This window comes from Ranitomeya imitator, chromosome 5, assembly GCF_032444005.1.
Source record: "Ranitomeya imitator isolate aRanImi1 chromosome 5, aRanImi1.pri, whole genome shotgun sequence".
Taxonomy (NCBI): domain Eukaryota; kingdom Metazoa; phylum Chordata; class Amphibia; order Anura; family Dendrobatidae; genus Ranitomeya; species Ranitomeya imitator.
This window is the reverse complement of record NC_091286.1, coordinates 195,805,576-195,828,122: the sequence shown is the minus strand read 5'-3', so window position 1 is coordinate 195,828,122 and position 22,547 is coordinate 195,805,576. Positions and strand designations below refer to the sequence as shown.

The 22,547-nt window shown below is 45.8% G+C and overlaps 1 protein-coding gene across 3 annotated transcripts in view; it reads right to left on the bottom strand.

The window, feature by feature from the left end:
• The window catches only part of QPCT (glutaminyl-peptide cyclotransferase), a 248,470-nt gene that overhangs the window by 68,219 nt on the left and 157,704 nt on the right, over positions 1-22,547 (bottom strand). For 2 of the 3 annotated variants that reach the window (XM_069769480.1, XM_069769478.1), the window contains exons 5-6: positions 7,482-7,581; positions 244-360 (exon numbers count right to left, since the gene is read on the bottom strand). In XM_069769480.1, coding sequence (XP_069625581.1) covers positions 244-360; positions 7,482-7,581 — 217 coding nt within the window. Of the gene's footprint in view, positions 1-243; positions 365-7,481; positions 7,582-22,547 lie in introns of those variants that run through there. The other variant, XM_069769477.1, reaches the window with a different exon arrangement.

The window sequence follows — 22,547 nt, the reverse complement described above, 5'->3', positions numbered from 1 at the left end:
TGACAGTTTCAAAAAACGCTTGGATTCATTTGCAAAACAAAATAACACAAATCTTTATTTAAATGTGTGAAATTGTTTTCTCAATGTTTAGTCTAGTGCACAATTGGGATCAGAAGGGAAAGATTAGCTCTTCTGGGGCAGAATGGATCTTGTATTGTGTTGCTGTGCATTGGCATGTATCTTTTTTCAACTGTGCTAATTATATATATAAAAAATGCTCATTAAAACTGCACTTTTTCATACCTCTTTGTAAAAATGGAACATGATCATCATCAACCTGTTTTGCCCGCAAACTGTTTCGAAAATATAAAATTTCAGAGGGATGATTCTTCAGTAGTCCAAGATTATGCAATCTTCTTTCTATTAAATAATAATAATAATCTTTATTTATATAGCCCAAACATATTCCGCAGCGCTTTACAGTTTAACAGTATCAAACACAACAGTCATAAGTAACAACGTTAACAATACAATAATTAAAGTGAAATAAAACGACCCTGCTCGTGAGAGCTTACAATCTACAATGAGGTGGGGGAGATACAAAGTACAGGTGTGTATTTACAATGATGTATTTACAATGATGGCCCAGCCATCTTCAGAGGGTGGGGCATAGATGGGGATAGTGAATGGGCTACACACACACACAAACATAAAATGAGTTTGATTAGTGACCGTGGTAGGCCGCTGTGAACAAATGTGTTTTGAGGGAGCGCCTAAAACTATGCAAATTGTGGATGGTCCTAATATCTTGGGGTAGAGCATTCCAGAGGATTGGTGCAGCACGGGAGAAGTCTTGGAGTCGGGAGGAGATGTAAGGGGGTGCCGCACTGTGGAGAGCTTTGTGGGTGAGAACAAGTATTTTGAATTGTATCCTGTAATGAATGGGCAGCCAGTGTAATGACTGGCGAAGAGCGGACGCGTCCGAGTAACGATTAGCCAGATGGACAACCCTGGCTGCTGCATTAAGGATAGACTGGAGAGGGGAGAGTCGCATGAGGGGGAGGCCAATTAATAGAGCATTACAGTAGTCCAGACGGGAGTGGATCAGGGCGACAGTGAGGGTTTTTGTTGTTTCCATGGTGAGAAAAGGGCGGATTCTAGAGATGTTCTTTAGGTGTAAGCGGCACGATCGGGCAAGAGATTGTATATGGGAGGTGAAGGAGAGAGCAGAGTCAAACATAACACCCAGACAGCGCGCCTGCTTCCGGGGTGTTATTATGGTGCCACTCACGGAGAGGGAAATGTCAGATTTAGGGAGGTTAGTAGATGGCGAGAGCCGAAGAAGTTCAGTTTTGGAGAGGTTGAGTTTCAGATAGAGAGCGGACATGACGTTGGAGACTGCAGACAGGCAGTCAGTGGCGTTCTGTAGTACAGCGGGGGTAAGGTCTGGGGATGACGTGTATAGTTGTGTGTCATCAGCATAAAGATGGTACTGAAAGCCAAATCTGCTGATGGTCTGTCCAATTGGGGCCGTGTAGAGGGAGAAGAGAAGGGGGCCAAGGACTGGGCCCTGAGGTACCCCGACAGTGAGAGGAAGAGGAGATGAAGTGGAGCCAGAGAACAGAACACTGAAGGAGCGGTCAGAAAGATAGGAGGAGAAGCAGCAGAGAGCAGTGTCCTTAATGCCAAGTGACTGGAGCCTAGAGAGTAGGACAGGGTGGTCAACAGTGTCGAAAGCTGCAGAAAGGTCGAGAAGAATGAGCAGAGAGTGGTCACCATTACGTTTTGCTGTCAGAAGGTCATTGGTCACTTTGATGAGTGCAGTTTCAGTCGAATGTAGGGGGCGGAGACCGGACTGTGAAGGGTCTAGGAGGGAGTGAGTGGAGAGGTAACGGGTAAGGCGGGAGTAAATCAGGCGCTCCAAGAGTTTAGAGATGAAGGGGAGATTGGAGACTAGTCTGTAGTTATTTGGGCAGGATGGGTCGAGAGTGGGTTTCTTTAGTAATGGAGTAATGATAGTGTGTTTGAAGCAGGAGGGGAAAATGCCAGAGGAGAGGGAGAGATTAAAGATTGTAGTTAGGTGAGTTGTGACGGCTGGAGAGAGAGACTGGAGGAGGTGTGAGGGAATGGGGTCGGTGGTGCATGTAGTCAGACGAGAATAAGAGAGGAGCCTGGAGACTTCTTCTTCTGTGATGGGATCGAATGTGGAGAGAGAGCCAGGGGAAATGCAGGGAGGGATGGGAGTCACTGAACTTGGTGATTGGGAGCAGATTTCCTGACGGATATTGTCTATTTTCTCTATAACGTGGGAGGCGAGGTCATCAGTCTGTGATAGGGGCTTGTGCTTTTGGCCTGAGGAGGGAGTGAAAGGTGTCAAAAAGTTTCTTGGGGTTGTTGGCTAGTGAGGAGATCAGGGTGGTGAAGTAGGCCTGTTTGGCGAGGTGAAGGGCAGAGTTATAGGTACTTAACATAAATTTGAAGTGTATGAAGTCTTCTGGTGTGCGTGTTTTCCTCCATAAGCGTTCAGCACACCTAGAGCATCGCTGGAGAAATCGCTTTTGCGATGTGAGCCAGGGCTATTTCACTCTTTGTTTGGAGGTTCTGAGGGTGAGTGGCGCTACTTGGTCAAGGGTGCTTCTAAGAGTGTCATTAAAGTGATGTACAGCCAGATCAGGACAGGAAAAAGAAGAGATTGGGGACAATGATGAGTGTAAGGAGTCTGAAAGTGTATGAGGGTTAATGGCATGCAGATTTCTGAATGTGCGGTAGGTAGGAGTATGCTGGTGTGGGCGAGGATTTGTGAGTGTGAAGGAGAGAATGTTGTCATCAGAGAGGGGAAGCGGTGAGTTATCTAGGTAGGAGATTGAGCAGAGCCGGGCGAAGACTAGGTCAAAGGTGTTACCGTCCTTGTGAGTCTCAGAGGTTGAGAGCTGTGAGAGGCCTAGAGAAGTGGTTAGTGATAGAAGCTGGGATGCAGATGTGGAAGTGGGGCTGTTTATGGGGATGTTGAAGTCTCCCAGGATAAGGGTTGGTAGTTCTGAGGACATGAAGTGCGGCAGCCAGGCAGAGAAATGGTCCAGGAAGTGGGTGGGTGAGCCTGGGGGCCGGTATATGACCGCTACTCTGAGGGAGAGGGGACGAAAGAGCCTGATGGTGTGGACCTCAAAAGAAGGGAATGAGAGTGATGGAGCTGGGGGGATGACCTGGAAGGTGCATTGTGGGGAGAAAAGTATGCCGACTCCACCACCATGTCTGTTTCTGGGTCTCGGGGAATGTGAGAATTGTAAGCCACCATGGGAAATGGCAGCAGGAGAGGACGTGTCAGAATCCTGAATCCAGGTTTCCGTGAGGGCCAGCAGATTCAGAGAGTTTTTCAGAAAGTAATTGTGTAGGAAAGGAAGCTTGTTGCATACAGACCGTGGATTCCAAAGGGCACAATTAAAAGAAGGAGATGAAGAAGTGCAAGTAATATTAGTAAGATTATTAAGGTTTCTATGTGAGGTAGGGTATGGGTTGAGGTTGGTGGATGGTGGACCGGGGTTGGGGGAGATGTCCCTTGAAATCAGTAGGAGTAGGAAGATAACAAGCAAGCAGTTTTTGGAATTGTATGAAGTTTTTTTGTGCAGAGTGTTTGGGCAAGATGGGCTGAGGTTTTTCAGAAAGGTGAGAAGTGCATGGGTGCTGTACAGAAAATATCAGAAACACAGTTTCTACAGTTTATAAGATAAAACCTTATCACTGACAGCCTATTTCACTTTCAATAAAGGTTTCAGAAATTCACAACTCTCAAGGCAAGGAAATTAATATGGCTGTAGATGTAGATTTCAAAATCTGGCCATACAGCAAACAATATTTTTATGTAATCTCAAGAAGATGAAGATGTTGAGATATAATGGAAAATGATTCAGCGTTCACTCTATAAATCACCTAGGTTTCAATTATATTTATTAAAAGTATTAATAGGTCAACAGCATTTTTGGTGCCAAAGATATTTCATCGAATTTAGGGTAACTTTGGGGTGCTGATTCTGAATATGTCATCAGTTTTGCCAGATTGGCTCAAGTTTTTGAGATTTTTCGTAAAATGTGTAAAAAAAAGACGTAATTTGCTACACGCGCATTAACTTTATTGATATTGTCATGAATACAATAAATTTAACAAAGTAAATGTTGATTTTAGTTTATTTTAACTAGTTTTAGAAAGTAATCTTCAAAAATGAACAAGACATGAAAGATAGGAGACATTTAATCGCTGGAAAAGCGCTTTTTATATGATTTTCTTCTATGTGAGCTATTCGGGCAGTCACGCTGTAGATTCCAGCAGTAATCAGCCATCATATGTCTGTCCCATCTGCCTTGGTACCTTTCCTCCATCACCATAATATCCTGATGAAATCTCTCCCCTTGTTCTTCGCTAAATTCTCCAAGGTTTTCTGGAAATCTGTCCAAGTGACTGTGAAGATAATGCAATTTAATGCTCATGTGTACACCCAGATTTCTAAATCTCAATAGCATGTTTTGTACCAGTTCTTCATAATTGTCTGCCTTTTGATTTCCCAAGAAGTTCTTCACTACCAACACAAAACTACACCATGCAGCAGCTTCAATGTCATTCATTTCCTTAGGAAAATTTGAATCTTTAATGAGTTTCCGAATTTGAGGACCATCAAAGATTCCTGCCTTCAGTTTTTCGCTACTAAGACCAGGGAAAGATCTGCAGATGTACATGAAGCAATTACCATCTTTGTCTAATGCCTTGACGAACTGCTTCATTAATCCTAACTTTATGTGAAGTGGTGGTAGAATGATTTTTTCCCTGTCCACCAAAGGTTCGTTCACTATGTTTGATGCTCCTACTGTCAAGGTGTCCCTTGAAGGCCAATTCAGTTTCTCCCAGTGCTGATGTTTTGCTCTACTATCCCACATGCAGATGAAGCAAGGATACTTTGTGTATCCACTTTGCTGTCCAAGTAAAAAGTTGACCATTTTTAAATCAACACATGTCAGCCACGAATGTTCATGGTAGCACAGTTTCTCCAAGACCATTTTGACATTTTTGTATTGTTCTGCAAGTTTAGTTGAGTGAGCTACTGGAAGAGATGCACACTGATTGCCATTGTTCAACAAAACACATTTCAAACTCCTTTTAGAACTATCTATGAAAAGCCTCCAGTCTTCAGGACGATATACTTGTAAACCCATTTGCAGCATCAGGCCAGGAATATCCTTACAATATACAAGTAGGTCATCTTCACAGAAAAATTGAAGAAGTGCTTCTTCTCTGGTCCTGTAAGATGTAATTTTAGTTCCAGGCGTCAGACAATTTTTTTCACTTAGCCTTGAAGCTAAAAGTTCGGATGCACTTTTTGAGAGGTTGAGGTCTCTTATTAGATCGTTGAGCTCTCCTTGGGTAAATTGCGTAGGTGTTCTGAAACTTCCTTCATATTCTAGTTCACGTCCAGAACTGATGTTTAGCTCCATACCCTGCATTTCATCATCATCAGGTGGGGGAAGGTCAGGTAACATGGTAAACACAGGTACAGGCACATCTTCACAATGAGGGACAGGCCTTCTTGCAGATTCCATGTTAGGATACTCCCATTTTAGTTTCTTATGCTTATTGAATCCTTGCACTTGCACTGCACAGAAATAACAGTCATCATGATGATTTTTTTGCTCTCTCCACACCATTGGAACACAAAATTTGAAGCTTTTTCTTTGTCCTTTGCTCCATTTTCGTAATAATTCGATACATGCTTTGCACACTATGTGTGGTGCCCAAAATTTGTCTTGGTCCCCAAGCATAACCCCAAAATAGGCAAAATACACTTTTTTTTACGAAGTCTGTTATGTTTCTTCTATGTTTTGGCAGTGTGTATTCACCACAAATGTAACAGAATGAGTCTGGATCGTTAAGACAACTTCTTCTTGATGAGTTCATGCTTTTCACTGGAAAACAGACAACAACATAAAGTTAGTGCAAAAATCAAGCTATGAACAAACTTTTAGAACACTAATTAACACAAAACTATATTGAGAACTGCTCAGTTCAAGTACTAATCCAAAGAAATTAATGAGATGATGCGTCGCATTTACCAACAAGTGCTATAAATAAGATACCAAAAATCTCAAAAACTTGAGCCAATCTGGCAAAACTGATAGCATATTCAGAATCAGCACCCCAAAAATACCCCAAATTCATTAAAATATTTTGGACACCAGAAAAAAAATTTTTTTTGTTGACCTGTGGATGAATGGAAAAAATGAAAATATTTTTAAATGCTGTTATTCTATACAGAGTATACAACAAGGTTGCTAAAAAAAATTCACTAATTATCATGATAAATTAAAGGAAATAATAAAAAAATGAAGATCAAAACCACTCATAAGTATTACATAAAGTACTGTTAGTGATAGGAATAATGTTCTCCATGAGCAAACTATTATAACTTCAGCAAAGAATAAGGAGAAAGATTAGTGTACAAAATATAATGCCACTAAAATACACCTTTTTTTAGTAATAGTCATAAGACAAACAAAGAACATAAAAGAAATGAATATGCAAATTGCCTCTTCTGAGAAAAAGAGGACTTAAACTCTATAGCGCCACCTGTTGGAAGTAGCGATCCTACAAGTCACAATCAACCCTTTAACGAGTCGTGCAATATGACTTAGGATAAAAGCCAAATCAATATCTCAATTCGCAGACACTGTGACCACCCCTTTAAGTACCGCCGGACCCGGCCCGACAGCCCCACGGTCCTTGGGGGTGCTCCAAGGATTTGGCTGGAAGCTTTGCTGGAAGCATGCAGAGCATGAGGAAGGGAAGCATCGACCGCAGCACAGGTGAGTGAAGGGACATGCCGGAGATCCGGCATGTCAGAGCAAGAATCCAGCATGGTGCTAACACATACCAGGATGGGGATGAGGGGGCCATGCATGCCAGGATAGGGATGAGGGGGGTATGCACACCAGGATGGGGATGAAGGGGCTGTACATGCCAGGATCGGGAAGAGGAAGCTGTACATACCAGGATGGGGATGAGGGGACCATGCATACCAGGATGGGGATGAAGGGGCCATGTATACCAGGATGGGGATGAGGCAGCCATGCATACCAGGCTAGGGAGAAGGGGGCCATGTATGCCAGGATTGGGATGAGGGGGCCATTCGTATCAGGATATGGATGAGGGGGCCATGAATATCTAGATGGGAATGAGGGAACCATATATACCAGGAGAGAGGATATTAAGCACAGACCTGACCACATTTTTTTCTCTACAGTCTAGCTGTGTCTTATGGTCCGGTACATCTTACAGTCTGAAAAATACGGTATTTAAAATGGCACCATCTATTTCATGGTGTGACTAAAGTTGGACTCCTGCTACACAATAGTCTCTCCAGTCTACATCCCCTGTTAAAGCAATGTTTCAGCTGTTTAGCAACTCTCCTGTATCACAGTCATATCTGAAATCACTCTGTAGAGTACAGCATTATACACATGAAAAACCTTTAATAGTGAAGGTCAATGCAACACACTTACCAATAGACTGAAGCCTGTTGAACCAACGAACTGTATTTTGGAAGTAGTTTGGAAAAGTAGGGTTTGCAGCTCCAATCAAATCAAGTAAAATGAATAGATCCTTAAGAAAAAAAAACTATGTTAATAAAAAAGAATGAAAATGAAAAATTATCTCCATCGTTAGCGGACACCATGTCGCATTTGGAGAGACCCTGTGTGACTAAACATTGGAGCTCCCCCACAAGTGACCCCATTTTGGAAACTGGACCCCCCAAGGAAAAGACTGTATGCTTTAATATCAACATTAATACTATGCCAAATTTTTTTGCCAAATTAGAATGAGAAAAGTAATTGGAAATGACTTTCTGATTCCAGGAAAACTTTATACAGTAGAAAAGGACCAAAAAACTAGAAGTCCTCTCAGATATACAGTATAAAGAGCATACACACATACAGCTCTGGCAAAAATTAAGAGACCACCACATCAAAACCCTGTCATGGGCAGCCCAATCTCCAGACCTGAACCCCATTGGAAACCTCTGGAATGTAATCAAGAGGATGATTTATAGTCACAAGCCATCAAACTAAAAAGAACTGCTAAAGTTTTGGCGCCAGAAGCAGTGTGAAAGACTAGTGGAGAGCATGCCAAGACACATGAAAGCTGTGATTAAAAATCATGGTTATTCCACAAAATATTGATTTCTGAACTTTTTCTGAGTTAAAATATTAGTATTGTTGTTTCTAAATGGTTATGAACTTGTTTTCTTTGCATTATTTGAGGTCTGAAAGCACTGGGGTTTTTTGTTTTTTTTTAATTTTGACCATTTTTCTTTGTCAGAGAAAAACCACAAAATTTATTTCTTGGAAATTCGGAGACATGTCAGAAGTTTATAGAATAAAAGAACAATTTACATTTTACTAAAAAATATACATATTTAGAGAAAAATCAGACAAATTGAACTTTTTGCAGTGGTGTCTTAATTAGTGATGAGCGAGTGTACTCGTTGCTCGGGTTTTCTAGAGCACGCTTGGGTGATCTCCGAGTATTTGTTATTGCTCGGAGATATAGTTTTCATCACCTCAGTTGCATGATTTACGGCTGCCAGATATGCTGAATACATGTGTGGAATGCCTGTGCTAGAGAATTCCCACATGTATTCAGCTGGCAGTGACCCAGGAAAGTTCAAAGTAAACGTATTTAATGTCCAAAACGGAGCCAAAAGGCCTGGCACCCTTCAGCATGACATGGCGGTGCAGTCGCCCACAGCAAAAGGTCTCAGATACGGCCTGTCTTGTTTCCTGGCTGAGATCTCCCGAGATCTTGGTACCGAGAAACCACAAAATGTCGGCAGAGCCCCCTTGCAGCACCACCGGACACAGCGCAGCAGCAGCTCCGGACACAGCGCAGCAGCACCTGACATTGGAACACCCCCCTCATCCCAGCATGCCTGCAGCATCACCCCACTCCTGCCTCCTCCAGCAGCAACCTTGGGACCCCGCTTCACCGTAGCCACGACCCCCAGTAAGCAATTGTTAGGAGTCGAGTTTCCTCTGCTGCACAGGGGGAATCTCGATCCGTGTCTGCTGCGGTCTCCCATTCGGTATTGGCCGCAGTGGGCTCTGCTCAGCGGAGATGTCGCTCCCAGCGTCTCGCTGGGGCTGATTCGGTGCATAGGGTCACTACTGCCTTTTCTGGCTTTCCTATGGTACCCTGCACTGATCTGCGGCGAGCGAGCCTCTCTGGGACTAAGTCCTTGTTTACTCACACTGAGCATGCCCAGGGCAGGGTCTCCCATTGGAGGTCGAGGGCCACATGTTCAGTCACATGCTCAGGTGCTGCAGTACATTCCATTGGTCCTTCTGGAAGGTCCTGAAAGGGCAAAACATGCTCAGATACTGCAGCACTTTCCATTGGTCCTTCTGGAAGGTCCTGAAAGGGCAAAAACTTCAGTAGCAGCTTCCTGTGCTGCAACTATATAAACTGCGCATGACCGCACAGACATGCGCTAGTATCGTCTTTTGCTATATGCTTTGCGCCAATGTGGTCATGTGTTTGTATGTGTTCAGGGACCCGGCTGAAATAAGCCCCTAGAATGCTGGCACCTCCGGCGAGGAGATTGTGTATAAGTGTGTTCAGGGACCCGGCTGAAATAAGCCCCTAGAATGCTGGCTCCTCCGGCGAGGAGATTGAGTATGCATGCATGACCACTCACTGCTCACATCTGGGTACTTGGCCTGTGCCTCTGTGAAAGTCTAACAGGGCACAGAGCTCACCTCTCGCGGTTACTCTGTGAAGCTAACAGAGTTAGTATATACCGCCATATTGAGCCGCCATTATTTAGCAGCAGGTACAATCCTGCACGGTGGATCCCGGGTTGCGAACGCACCAATTCCTTTTAATAAACAATATATTTGGTGCGTTCCGCCAACCCTAACAGTATACTAGCGCCAGGATCTGGCTAAGTAATGGCGGATGAACAGCGATTGCAGGGGTACATCCAGCTGCTGGAGGGCCGGTTGGCGTCTCTTGAGCGTGCAACCTCGGCGGTGGATGTTACCGCAATTGCTGTTCAGGCTGCTAGCGTGGCTGCAGCAGCTTTACCCACTGCCACCTCTGTTCCGACCCTATCTCACCTTCCTTTGCCTGAGAGATACTCTGGGGACAGTAAGTCCTGTAGGGGTTTCGTGAGCCAATGTGGTATACACCTCGAGCTTCTGGCTGCACGTTTCCCTACTGAGCGGGCAAAGGTGGGATTCATAATCTCTCTCCTGTCGGACAGAGCGTTGGAGTGGGCTACGCCGCTGTGGGAGCGCAACGATCATGTGGTGCGGAGTGTTCCTAGGTTTCTGGACACTCTGAAACAGGTCTTTTTAGGACCTCAAGTCACCCATGATACAGCGCTCCAACTGCTGGCTTTGACTCAGGGTTCAACCATGGTCAGCCATTTTGCTGTTCACTTCCGGACATTAGCGTCTGAGCTGGAATGGCCAGATAAAACCCTCATTCCCGTATTTTGGAGGGGGCTGGCTGACCATGTGAAGGACGCTTTGGCCACTAGGGAGATTCCCGCCACACTGGAGGAGCTCATAGCCGTATCTACTCGTATTGACCTCCGTTTTAACGAGCGGAGGTTGGAGCGAGCCCAGTGTAGGCAGAGGTTTCGGCTGGCTCCCACCTTCGCCAAACCTTTGGAATCTCCAGTCCAGGCATCCGAGTCACATGAGGCCTTAGAGGTGACACGAGCGGGATCCAAGTCTCAGTCTGCCCGTGCACATAAGGTCCGTCATGTTTGCCAGCAGTCAGGACACCTTGCCTCCAAGGGTCCTCAGCGGTCAGGGAAACGTCAGCGTCTAGTGGCAGTTGGAGGAGGTACACTAGACACGGCGACGTTTGCCTCAAAGTTGTCCTTCAAGGGGACAATTACCATAGGCCCATCCACTCTTATGGTCGAGCTATGCGTGGACTCTGGGGCAGAGGGTAACTTTATGTCTTCCGCTTTTGCCCAGCGTCACGCAATACCCTTGGTGATGCTCGCCAAGCCGGTAACCGTTCGAGTGGTAAATGGGTCAACACTACCTTCACAGATTACCCACCAAACCATTCCTTTCACGCTATCTGTGTCTCCATCACATCAGGAGATAATCTCGCTATTAGTCATTCCTGAGGGAATTGATGAGGTCCTGTTGGGGATACCATGGCTTCGCTACCATTCTCCTCATATTGAGTGGTCCTCTGGGAGAATTTTGGGTTGGAGTAAATCTTGCGAGGGTAGATGTCTGAAGGAGTGCGTTCAGGTTGCTACTACACAGGTACCCGCAGATCTTTCCTCTCTCCCCAAGCACAATTGGCCCTATGCAGACGTGTTCTCCAAAAGAGCTGCGGAGACCCTTCCGCCTCACCGCCCCTATGACTGTCCTATTGACCTCTTGCCTGGTGCTGAGCCTCCCCGGGGTCGAGTCTATCCGTTATCTCTCCCGGAGATGGAGGCAATGTCCCAGTACATCCAGGAGAATCTGGCAAGAGGATTCATTAGGAAGTCAGTGTCACCGGCAGGGGCAGGGTTCTTCTTCGTACAGAAGAAGACTGGAGACTTACGTCCATGCATAGACTACAGGGGTCTTAACGCCATCACCGTTAAGAACAAGTACCCACTACCCCTGATATCTGAGCTGTTTGATAGGCTACGGGGAGCGAGGATATTTACAAAGTTAGATCTGCGGGGTGCTTACAACCTGATTCGCATCCGTGAGGGGGATGAATGGAAGACGGCTTTTAACACCAGGGATGGGCACTATGAATATCTGGTGATGCCCTTCGGGCTCTGTAATGCCCCAGCCGTTTTCCAAGACTTTGTGAACGACATCTTCCGGGATATGCTCACCACCTCGGTCGTAGTCTATCTGGATGATATTCTCATCTTCTCTCCAGATATTGACTCCCATCGGAGAGATGTTCGCAAAGTCTTCGACCTCTTACGGGCAAACTCCCTCTACGCCAAGTTGGAGAAGTGTGTGTTTGAGCAGGAGTCCTTGCCTTTCCTTGGTTATATCATCTCTGCCCAGGGTTTGGCTATGGATCCTGCCAAGCTACAGGCTGTAATGGACTGGCAGGAACCCCATTCTCTTAAAGCGGTGCAGCGCTTTATGGGGTTCATTAATTACTATCGCCAGTTCATTCCACACTTCTCAACTTTGGTAGCTCCCTTGGTTGCCCTCACCAAGAAGGGAGCAAATCCCAAGTTGTGGTCAGAGGAGGTCTCCAAAGCCTTTCTCTCGATCAAGTCACACTTCGCTAGCGCTCCCATCCTACATCGCCCCGATGTTGATAAGCCATTTATCTTGGAGGTGGATGCCTCATCCGTTGGTGCTGGAGCAGTCCTTTTCCAAAAGGATGCTCAAGGTCGGAAGCATCCTTGCTTCTTCTTCTCCAAGACCTTCACACCAGCGGAGAGGAATTATTCCATCGGGGACAGGGAGTTGCTGGCCATGAAGTTGGCTTTTTCTGAGTGGAGACATCTCTTGGAGGGAGCTCGCTTTCCCTTCCAAGTCTTCACTGACCACAAGAACTTGGTGTATCTGCAAACGGCCCAGCGGCTGAATTCTCGCCAGGCTAGATGGTCCCTGTTCTTCTCCCGGTTCCATTTTACTCTCCATTTCATCTCCGGGGAGAAGAACGTTCGTGCTGATGCTCTCTCCCGCTCCGTGGTGTCATCGGAGGAGGAGGAGCCTCGGCTTATTGTCCCTTCTGAGAGCCTGAGAACTGTAGCTCCGGTTTCGCTAGAGTCTGTGCCCCCGGGCAAGACTTTCGTACCAGCTAACTTGCGACCGGAGGTTCTCTCTTGGGCTCACTCCTCCAGAGTGGGTGGGCATTTTGGGACCAAGAGGACATCTGAGCTTCTGGCGAGAACATACTGGTGGCCGCATATGGCCCGAGATGTCAAGGACTAAATTCAGGCATGCGTTTCTTGCGCCCAGAATCGGTCTCCTCGGCAACGGCCTGCTGGGTTGCTTTACCCTCTACCGGTGGCAGACAGGCCCTGGGAGATGGTCGGGATGGACTTTGTGGTGGCTCTACCCAAGTCGCGTGGCTGCTCCATTATTTGGGTTGTCACCGACCATTTCTCCAAGATGGTGCATTTGGTGCCGCTTCCTCGGTTACCCTCAGCACGGGCCTTGGCGGTGTTGTTCATTAAACATGTTTTCCGTTTGCATGGTATGCCTGATAAGATTGTCAGCGATCGGGGTCCCCAGTTCGCATCTCGGTTTTGGAGAGAGCTCTGCCGTTTACTCAGCATAGAGTTAAACCTCTCCTCTGCATACCATCCCGAGACGAATGGGTTGGTGGAGAGAACCAACCAGACTCTGGTGACATATTTGCGACATTTCGTCTCTGCTAGGCAGGATGACTGGGCATCTTTGCTACCTTTGGCGGAATTTGCCCTGAACAACGCCGTAGCTGATTCCACTGGTCAAACTCCTTTTCTCCTTAATTACGGCCAGCATCCGCGTGTCCCTGTGCCCATGCCCGTGTCATCCACCGATTCTAGGGTGGCAGACTGGGCGGTGGAGGCATGTGACATCTGGGACCGCACACAGGATGCCATCCGGGCCTCCAAGGAGAGAATGAGGGTTTCGGCTGATACACACCAGCGCCCCGCTCCGGTCTTTGCTCCTGGCGACTTAGTGTGGCTCTCCGCCCGTAACATCAGGCTGCGAGTTGAGTCCACTAAGTTTGCTCCTCGCTACATTGGCCCGTTTAAGGTTCTGGAACAGGTCAACCCTGTGGTCTACCATTTGGCTATTCCTCCACGCCTTGGTATCACCGATACTTTCCACGTTTCCCTCTTAAAGCCCGTTCATTTGTCCCGGTTTTCCGAGTCATCTGCTGGGACATCGGGTTCATCCACGGATGAGTTTGAGGTGAATGCTATTGTGGGGTGCAAGGTGGTACGTGGCAAGAAATTTTATCTGGTGGACTGGAAATGTCACGGCCCAGAGGATAGAACCTGGGAGCCTGTGGAGCACATTCGGGCTCCGCTGCTTATCGCAGCTTTTGAGCGTAGTGAGGCTCAAGGAGGGGGGGGCCCTAGGAGGGGGGGTAATGTTAGGAGTCGAGTTTCCTCTGCTGCACAGGGGGAATCTCGATCCGTGTCTGCTGCGGTCTCCCATTCGGTATCGGCCGCAGTGGGCTCTGCTCAGCGGAGACGTCGCTCCCAGCGTCTCGCTGGGGCTGATTCGGTGCATAGGGTCACTACTGCCTTTTCTGGCTTTCTTATGGTACCCTGCACTGATCTGCGGCGAGCGAGCCTCTCTGGGACTAAGTCCTTGTTTACTCACACTGAGCATGCCCAGGGCAGGGTCTCCCATTGGAGGTCGAGGGCCACATGTTCAGTCACATGCTCAGGTGCTGCAGTACATTCCATTGGTCCTTCTGGAAGGTCCTGAAAGGGCAAAACATGCTCAGGTACTGCAGCACTTTCCATTGGTCCTTCTGGAAGGTCCTGAAAGGGCAAAAACTTCAGTAGCAGCTTCCTGTGCTGCAACTATATAAACTGCGCATGACCGCACGGCCATGCGCTAGTATCGTCTTTTGCTATATGCTTTGCGCCAATGTGGTCATGTGTTTGTATGTGTTCAGGGACCCGGCTGAAATAAGCCCCTAGAATGCTGGCACCTCCGGCGAGGAGATTGTGTATAAGTGTGTTCAGGGACCCGGCTGAAATAAGCCCCTAGAATGCTGGCTCCTCCGGCGAGGAGATTGAGTATGCATGCATGACCACTCACTGCTCACATCTGGGTAGTTGGCCTGTGCCTCTGTGAAAGTCTAACAGGGCACAGAGCTCACCTCTCGCGGTTACTCTGTGAAGCTAACAGAGTTAGTATATACCGCCATATTGAGCCGCCATTATTTAGCAGCAGGTACTATCCTGCACGGTGGATCCCGGGTTGCGAACGCACCAATTCCTTTTAATAAACAATATATTTGGTGCGTTCCGCCAACCCTAACAGCAATAAGACGCATCTACTATATAATTGTCTAAGGGACACTTCCATGTGTCTGTCTTTCTGTCTGTCTTTCTGTCTGTCTGTCATGGATATTCATTGGTTGCAGCCTCTGTCTGTCATGGAAATCCAAGTCGCTGATTGGTCATGGCAAAACGCCCACGAGCATTGCCACGACCAATCATCGACGGCCATAGTCTGGCAGCGAAATGGCCGCTGCTTTAGTGCCCTACAGTCAGCGCTGAGCGCTCACACAGGCTTAATGCCAGAGTTAACGGACCGCGGTGTAATGCACTCCGTTAACGCAGCTATTAACCCTGTGTGACCAACTTTTTACCATTGATGCTGCGTATGCAGCATCAATAGTAAAACGATCTAATGTTACAAATAATAAGAATAAAAAAAAAAGATTATTCTCACCCTCCGACGTCGCCTGCTGTCCTCGGCAGTGCAAGCGGCAGGTTCCGTTGCCAATGATGCTATGCGAGAAGGACCTGCCATGACGTCACGGTCATGTGATCATGACGTCATCACAGGTCCTGCACTTATACCAACCCTGGGACCAGAAGCTGCCGCGTGCACCGCACACAGGCGCCAGGACTTCAAGGGGCCTTCAGAAGGTGAGTTTATGTTTATTTTTTATTTTAAGTCTTTTTTAACCCCACATATAGTGCCCACATTGCTATATACTACGTGGGCTGTGTTACATACTGTGTGGGCTCTGTTATATACTACATATCAGTGCTATATACGATGTAGCTGGGCAATATACAACGTGACTGTGCAATATACAACGTGACTGTCCAATATACTACGTGGCTGTGCAATATACTACGTGCTCTGTGCTATATACTACGCAGCTGTGCAATATACTATGTGGCTGTGTCGGTTCTGTTATATACTACGTCGACTGTGCAATATACTACGTGGCTCTGTTATATACTACGTGACAGTGCAATATACTACGATATGCAACGTGGCTATGTTATATACTACGTGGCTCTGCTATATACTACGTGGCTGACCAATATACTACGTGCCTGTGCAATACACTACGTAGCTGTGCAATACACTACGTGGCTATGTTATATACTACGTGGCTGTGTTATATACTACGTTGGTTGTGTTATATACTACGTCACTGTGCAATATAGTACGTAGCTTGTGCTACATACTACCTACATATTCTAGAATCGGGCCACCATCTAGTGGATTATAAGAAGCACCACCATTTTATTAAAGAAGTGTTTTTCCTATTTTTCTCCTCAGAATTTGGGGTGTGTTTTATAATCCGGAGTGTCTTATAATCCGAAAAATACGGTGTTTGACAACATACTATAGCTTTTTACTATACTGTATTTTAATTCCTGCACAACTGTTAGGCCGGCGTCACACACAGCGTAAAACAATACGGTCCGTATATTACGGCCGTAATACGCTGAAAAGTCCCCAAAAAAATGGTCCGTTGCTCCTCCGTAGGCAGGCTGTGTCAGCGTTTTTTGCGCATGGCATCCTCCGTATGTAATCCGTATGGCATCCGTACTGCGTGGTTTTCTCGCAGGCTTGCAAAACCAACATACCGCTATAGAAGTGATCCATGTGTCCCAAAAAGAAAAGAATATATATATATATATATATATATATATATATATGTCAGTAGACACATATATGTATATATATTAATACTTATTCCAGCGCTATACAGCTTGAAAGCCGGTAATTCAATTACCGGCTTTTTCTTTCTCCTTCATAAAACCCGACATGATTTGAGACATGGTTTACATACAGTAAACCATGTCTTCTCTCCATTTTTTTTGCAGATTCCACACTACTAATGTCAGTAGTGTGTATCTGCAAAATTTGGCCGTTCTAGCTCTTAAAATAAAGGGTTAACTGGCGGAAAAAATTGGCGTGGGCTCCCGCGCAATTTTCTCCGCCAGAGTAGTAAAGCCAGTGACTGAGGGCAGATATTAATAGCCTGGAGAGGGTCCACGGTTATTGGCCCCCCCCTGGCTAAAAATATCTGCCCCCAGCCACCCCAGAACAGGCACATCTGGAAGATGCGCCTATTCTGGCACTTGGCCACTCTCTTCCCATTCCCGTGTAGCGGTGGGATATGGGGTAATGAAGGGTTAATGCCACCTTGCTATTGTAAGGTGACATTAAGCCTAATTAATAATGGAGAGGCGTCAATTATGACACCTATCCATTATTAATCCAATTGTAGTGAAGGGTTAAATAAAACACAAACACATTCTTTAAAATTATTTTAATGAAATAAAAACAATGGTTGTTGTAGTATTTTATTCAACGCCCAATCCAGTCACTGAAGACCCTCGTTCTGTGAGTAAAGAAACATAATAAACCAACAATATACTTACCCTCCGCAGATCTGTAACGTCCAACGATGTAAATCCTTCTGAAGGGGTTAAAACATTTTGCAGCAAGGAGCTGTGCTAATGCAGGCTGCTCCTCGCTGCAAAACCCCAGGGAATGAGGCTAAAAATAGATCAATGATCTATATTTAGCATCATTTGCGGTGAGGCGCCCTCTGCTGGCTGTTCATAGATCGTGTGAAATTACCTAGAAAGCCAGGGAGCCAGGTCTAGCGCTAGGTCTAGCGCTGGAATAAATATTAATATATATACATATATGTGTCTCACTGACATATATATATATATATACCTATTCTATGTGTACACATTTATTCTACCTATTCTACTGTAAGCTGTCAGTGTGATTTTACTGTACACCGCACTGAATTACCGGCTTTTCTCTCTAACAGCGCTGCGTATTTCTCGCAAGTCACACTGCTTGTCCGTGTGTAATCCGTATTTTTCACGCTTCCATAGACTTTCATTGGCGTATTTCTTGCGCAGTACGGTGACAAACGCAACATGCTGCGATTTTGTACGGCCGTAGAAAGCCGTATAATACTGATCAGTAAAATACGGCAAATAGGAGCAGGGGCATAGAGAATAATTGTGCCGTATTTTTTGCGAGTTTTACGGACGTAGATTCTGCGCTCTTACGTCCGTAAAACTCGCATGTGTGACGGCGGCCTTATAGAGAGCCATATAACCACCATCCACAGACACAGATGTGATATATAGCTCTGGCAAAAATTAAGAGTCTACTGCAAAATGTTCAGTTTGTCTGATTTTTCTTTTTATAGGTATATTTTTGAGAAAAATGTAAATTGTTCTTTTATTCTATAAACTTCTGACATGTCTCTGAATTTCCAAGCAATACATTTTGTATTTTTCCTGACAAAGAAAAATGTTAAAAATGTAAAAAACAAAAAAACAGTGCTTTCAGACCTTAAATAATGCAAAGAAAGCAAGTTCATAATCATTTAGAAACAACAATACTAATGTTTTAACTCAAGAAGAGTTCAGAAATCAATATTTTGTGGAATAACCATGATTTTTAATCACAGCTTTCATGTGTCTTGGCATGCTTTCCACTAGTCTTTCACGCTGCTTCTGGCACAAAAATGTAAGCAGTTCTTCTTTGTTTGATGGCTTGTGACTATCCATCATCCTCTTGATTTCATTCCAGAGTAGTGTTGAGCGATACCTTCCGATATCCAGAAGTATCGGTATCGGATTGGATCGGCTGATATTCAAAAAAATATCGGATGTCGCCGATACCCAATACCAATGCAAATCAATGGGACACAAAAATCGGAATGTAAATAAGCCCTTTCTGTCCTTCTACATCCTGTTCCGGAGGGGGGAAGAGTGTGGGCGGTGAGTGGGCAGACACTGTGCATGTCTGTGTGTGCGGGTGGGGTCTGTGCGGGCGTGCCGGGGATCTGTAATGGCCTCTCGGGGGTCTGTGCTGGCTGCCGGGAGTCTGGGCGGGCTGCCGGGGGTCTGTACGGGCCTGCCGGGGGTCTGTACGGGCTGCTGGGGGTCTGTGCGTGCCTGCCGGGGGTCTGTGCAGGCCTGCCGGAGGTCTGTGCGGGCTGCTGGGGGTCTGTGCATGACTGCCAGGGGTCTGTGCGGGCCTGCTGGGGGTCTGTACGGGCCTGCTGGGGGTCTGTACGGGCCTGCCGGGGGTCTGTACAGGCATGCCGGCGGTCTGTGCGGGCCTGCCAGGGATCTGTGTGGGCTGCCGGGGTCTGTGCGGGCTGCGGGGGGTCAGTGCGTGTGTGCAGGCATCGTCCGATGGGACTACAAGTCCCATCGGACGATGCCTGCTACAGTGACAGTGATTGACACATTAGCCAATGATGGGACAGTAGTAGTCCCATCATCCGGCTAATGTGTTGAATGAAAAAAAAAAACAAAAAAAACATACATACTACATACATACTACATACATACTACATACAATACATTCATACTTTACATACAATATATACCTATAGACATACAGTACATTAAACATAGAGTACATACTCACCATCACTTGTCACTTTGTTCCCCGAAGCCAGTGTCATCTGTAAAAAATATTAAAATAACAAACAACCAATATACTCCCTGATCCGCAGAAATCCAGGAGTGTCCCACGACGATCTCCCATGGAGAATGGCAGCATCAGCCTTCCTCCCGCCAGGAACACAATGACGGGAGGAAGTTAGCCTTCTGCACTGTATTCCTCCGCCGCTGTAAAAAAAATAGTCCCTAGGCCGATGTTTCTAATGCTACTTTCACACTTGCGTTTTTAGCAATTCGTTGCAATCCGTTGTTTTGTGAAAAAAACGGATCCTGCAAATGTGCTCGCAGGATGCGTTTTTTAGCCATAGACTTGTATTAGTGAAGTATGTATGTAGTATGTATGTAGTATGTATGTATGTATGTAGTATGTATGTAGTATGTATGTATGTAGTATGTATGTAGTATGTATGTATGTAGTATGTATGTAGTATGTTGTATGTATGCATGTAGTATGTATGTATTATGTATGTAGTATGTATGTAGTATTTTTTTTTTTTTTACATTCAACACATTAGCCGGAAGATGGGACTACTACTGTCCAATGAGACTTGTAGTCCCATCGGACAATGCCTGCACACACGCACAGAGCCCCAGCAGCCCGCACAGAGCCCTGGCAGCCTGCACAGAGCACCGGCAGGCTCATACAGACCCCCGGCAGGCCCGCACAGACCCCCGGCAGGCCTGCACAGAGCACCGGCAGCCCGCACAGAGCCCCGGCAGACCCGCACCGACCCCCAGCAGGCCCGCACAGACCCCCGGCAGCCCGCACAGACCCCCGGCAGCCCGCACAGAGCCCCGGCAGGCCCGCACAGAGCCCCGGCAGGCCCGCACAGACCCCCGGCAGGCCCGCACAGACCCCCGGCAGGCCCGCACAAACCCCTCACGGTCACGCACAGACCCCGCCCGCACACACAGACACGCAGTCTCCGCCCACACTGCATTATAGTGCATCATTGCACTATGGGAACTTCAGATTCCGGTATCCGATATCGCAAAAGTATCGGAACTCCGATACAGCGAATATCGGCCGATACCCGATATTTGCAGTATCGGAATGCTCAACACTATTCCAGAGATTTTCAATGGAGTTCAGGTCTGGAGATTGGGCTGCCCATTACAGGGTTTTAATGTGGTGGTCTCTTAATTTTTACCAGGGCTGTACGTTGTATGATACACGACTGTTGTGGGACTGTGTGCCATGTAATAAAAGATTTGTTATACATGATTGTTGAGTAGCTGAATGTGATGCGAGTCATTATTTATCTCACAGTGTTTTCCCTTACATGATGATTGTATGCTATATAATGATATAAGTTCTGTTATACCTGACTGTTTTGGGTGATTTAATAGCAATGTGATAAATAACGGTGTAACTTATATAACATTCTCCTAATGAACGTTAGAATATCTGTGTGTCATTTCATTATGTGAGTTGTGTTAGACCGATATGTCCTCCTCTCGCAGACATTCAGGTAGCACACAGTAACTCTTTACTTCACCTTACAGTCCTCATATAAACACAATCCTCAGACCAGAAACCATATTTTCATTCCCTCATACCCTATACAAAGTGATAAGGGGGCGACAGTAGCCCACGACGCTCTCATGGAGCATAACCACACAAAAAGAGAGCACAAAAGGTCCCAGAATAAAATAGTATCAAAATGTATTCAAAAAAAGCATATATAACACATAAGAAAAAAAATTGTAGAAATCAAATTGGAGACAAAGCCAGATAGTGATTCTCACAGATGTAAAGCACAGGGTCCACCTAAATTATAGTGGAAGGGATGGCAGAAAATAGCAGCAGATAAGATAATTTAGATTGTGAGCCCCATTGGGGACAGAGATGATAATGTGTGCAAACTGTAAAGCACTGCGGAATATGTTAGCGCTATATAAAAATAAAGTTTATTATTATTATTATTATTATAAAGTGCATGTGCAACCCAACCATGGGTGTTCCTATGTAAATATAAGTCTGAATGGAGACAGAAGCACACACAGTCTAATGCTCATATAGTATGAAGTACATACGTGGTCAAAATTGTTGGTAGCCCTCATTTAATGACAGAAAAACCCACAATGGTCACAGAAATAACTTGAATCTGACAAAAGTAATAATAAATTAAAAACCTATGAAAATTAACAAATGAAAGTCAGACATTGCTTTTCAACCATGCTTCCACAGAATTAAAAAAATAAAATAAAACTCATGAAATATTTCTGGCCAGAAATGATGGTACCTGTGGAGAAACGGGTCAGTGGGTGCTCTCGTCCGCTGGCGTGGCTGTCTTTAGCAAGACTGCATGGACCACAGCTCATACCACTGAATGCCAGCTCTATCTCCCAGTGGGCAATACACTACACAGACAACACACGGTTAAGGTAAAACAGTGTGGCAATACTTTATTAAACCACAGCACACAATAGCAAACAGAACAATCCCAACATGGTTGGAATTGCTTGATTACATGGGCGCATATAAAAGATCACTTTGTCTCCACGTATTTCCAGTATGACATGGTGTCAGAGCTCCCAGGGTTGCTACTTCATCTGTGGATGCACGCACAGAAAAGAGGTAACGACAAGCATAGGGATATGACCAAGAACTGTCCATAGAGTCCATACAAGGTCCAAAGCCAGTTGACAGGAGAGTCACCATCTGGCTTATCTGACCATCTCCATGGAACCAGGCGAACAGCGGGTCCCAAACCTGGCTTTCTCCAAACATATCCATGGTCCAGAGATGGTCACTGGATCAGATCTGTGTCCTTCCAACCTGAGCCGAAAACCCCTAGGTTGTTTCCTATAGAATCATATAATCAGTGTCCCTCGTGATGGTGCCATGATGAATTGGCTGCAGTCCATTCTCTTGTCTGTTGGGGTGGTTTACAGAATGTCTGGCTGGTAGCTCTGTGTTACTTCCATCTATCAGGATGTGATCTTTGAGTCTTTTTATACCCAAGGCATGTAAGCTATTTTTAGAATTACCCAGGGTCCTTCAGTCGAACATCAAGATAAGGTAAACAATGGTGATGGGATTAAGTAGCACTATTAGCATATAAGCACACATCAATAAACAAAGCTTAACACACCCTATGTACAGTCACTATTACAAACTTACACAGCATGTTAC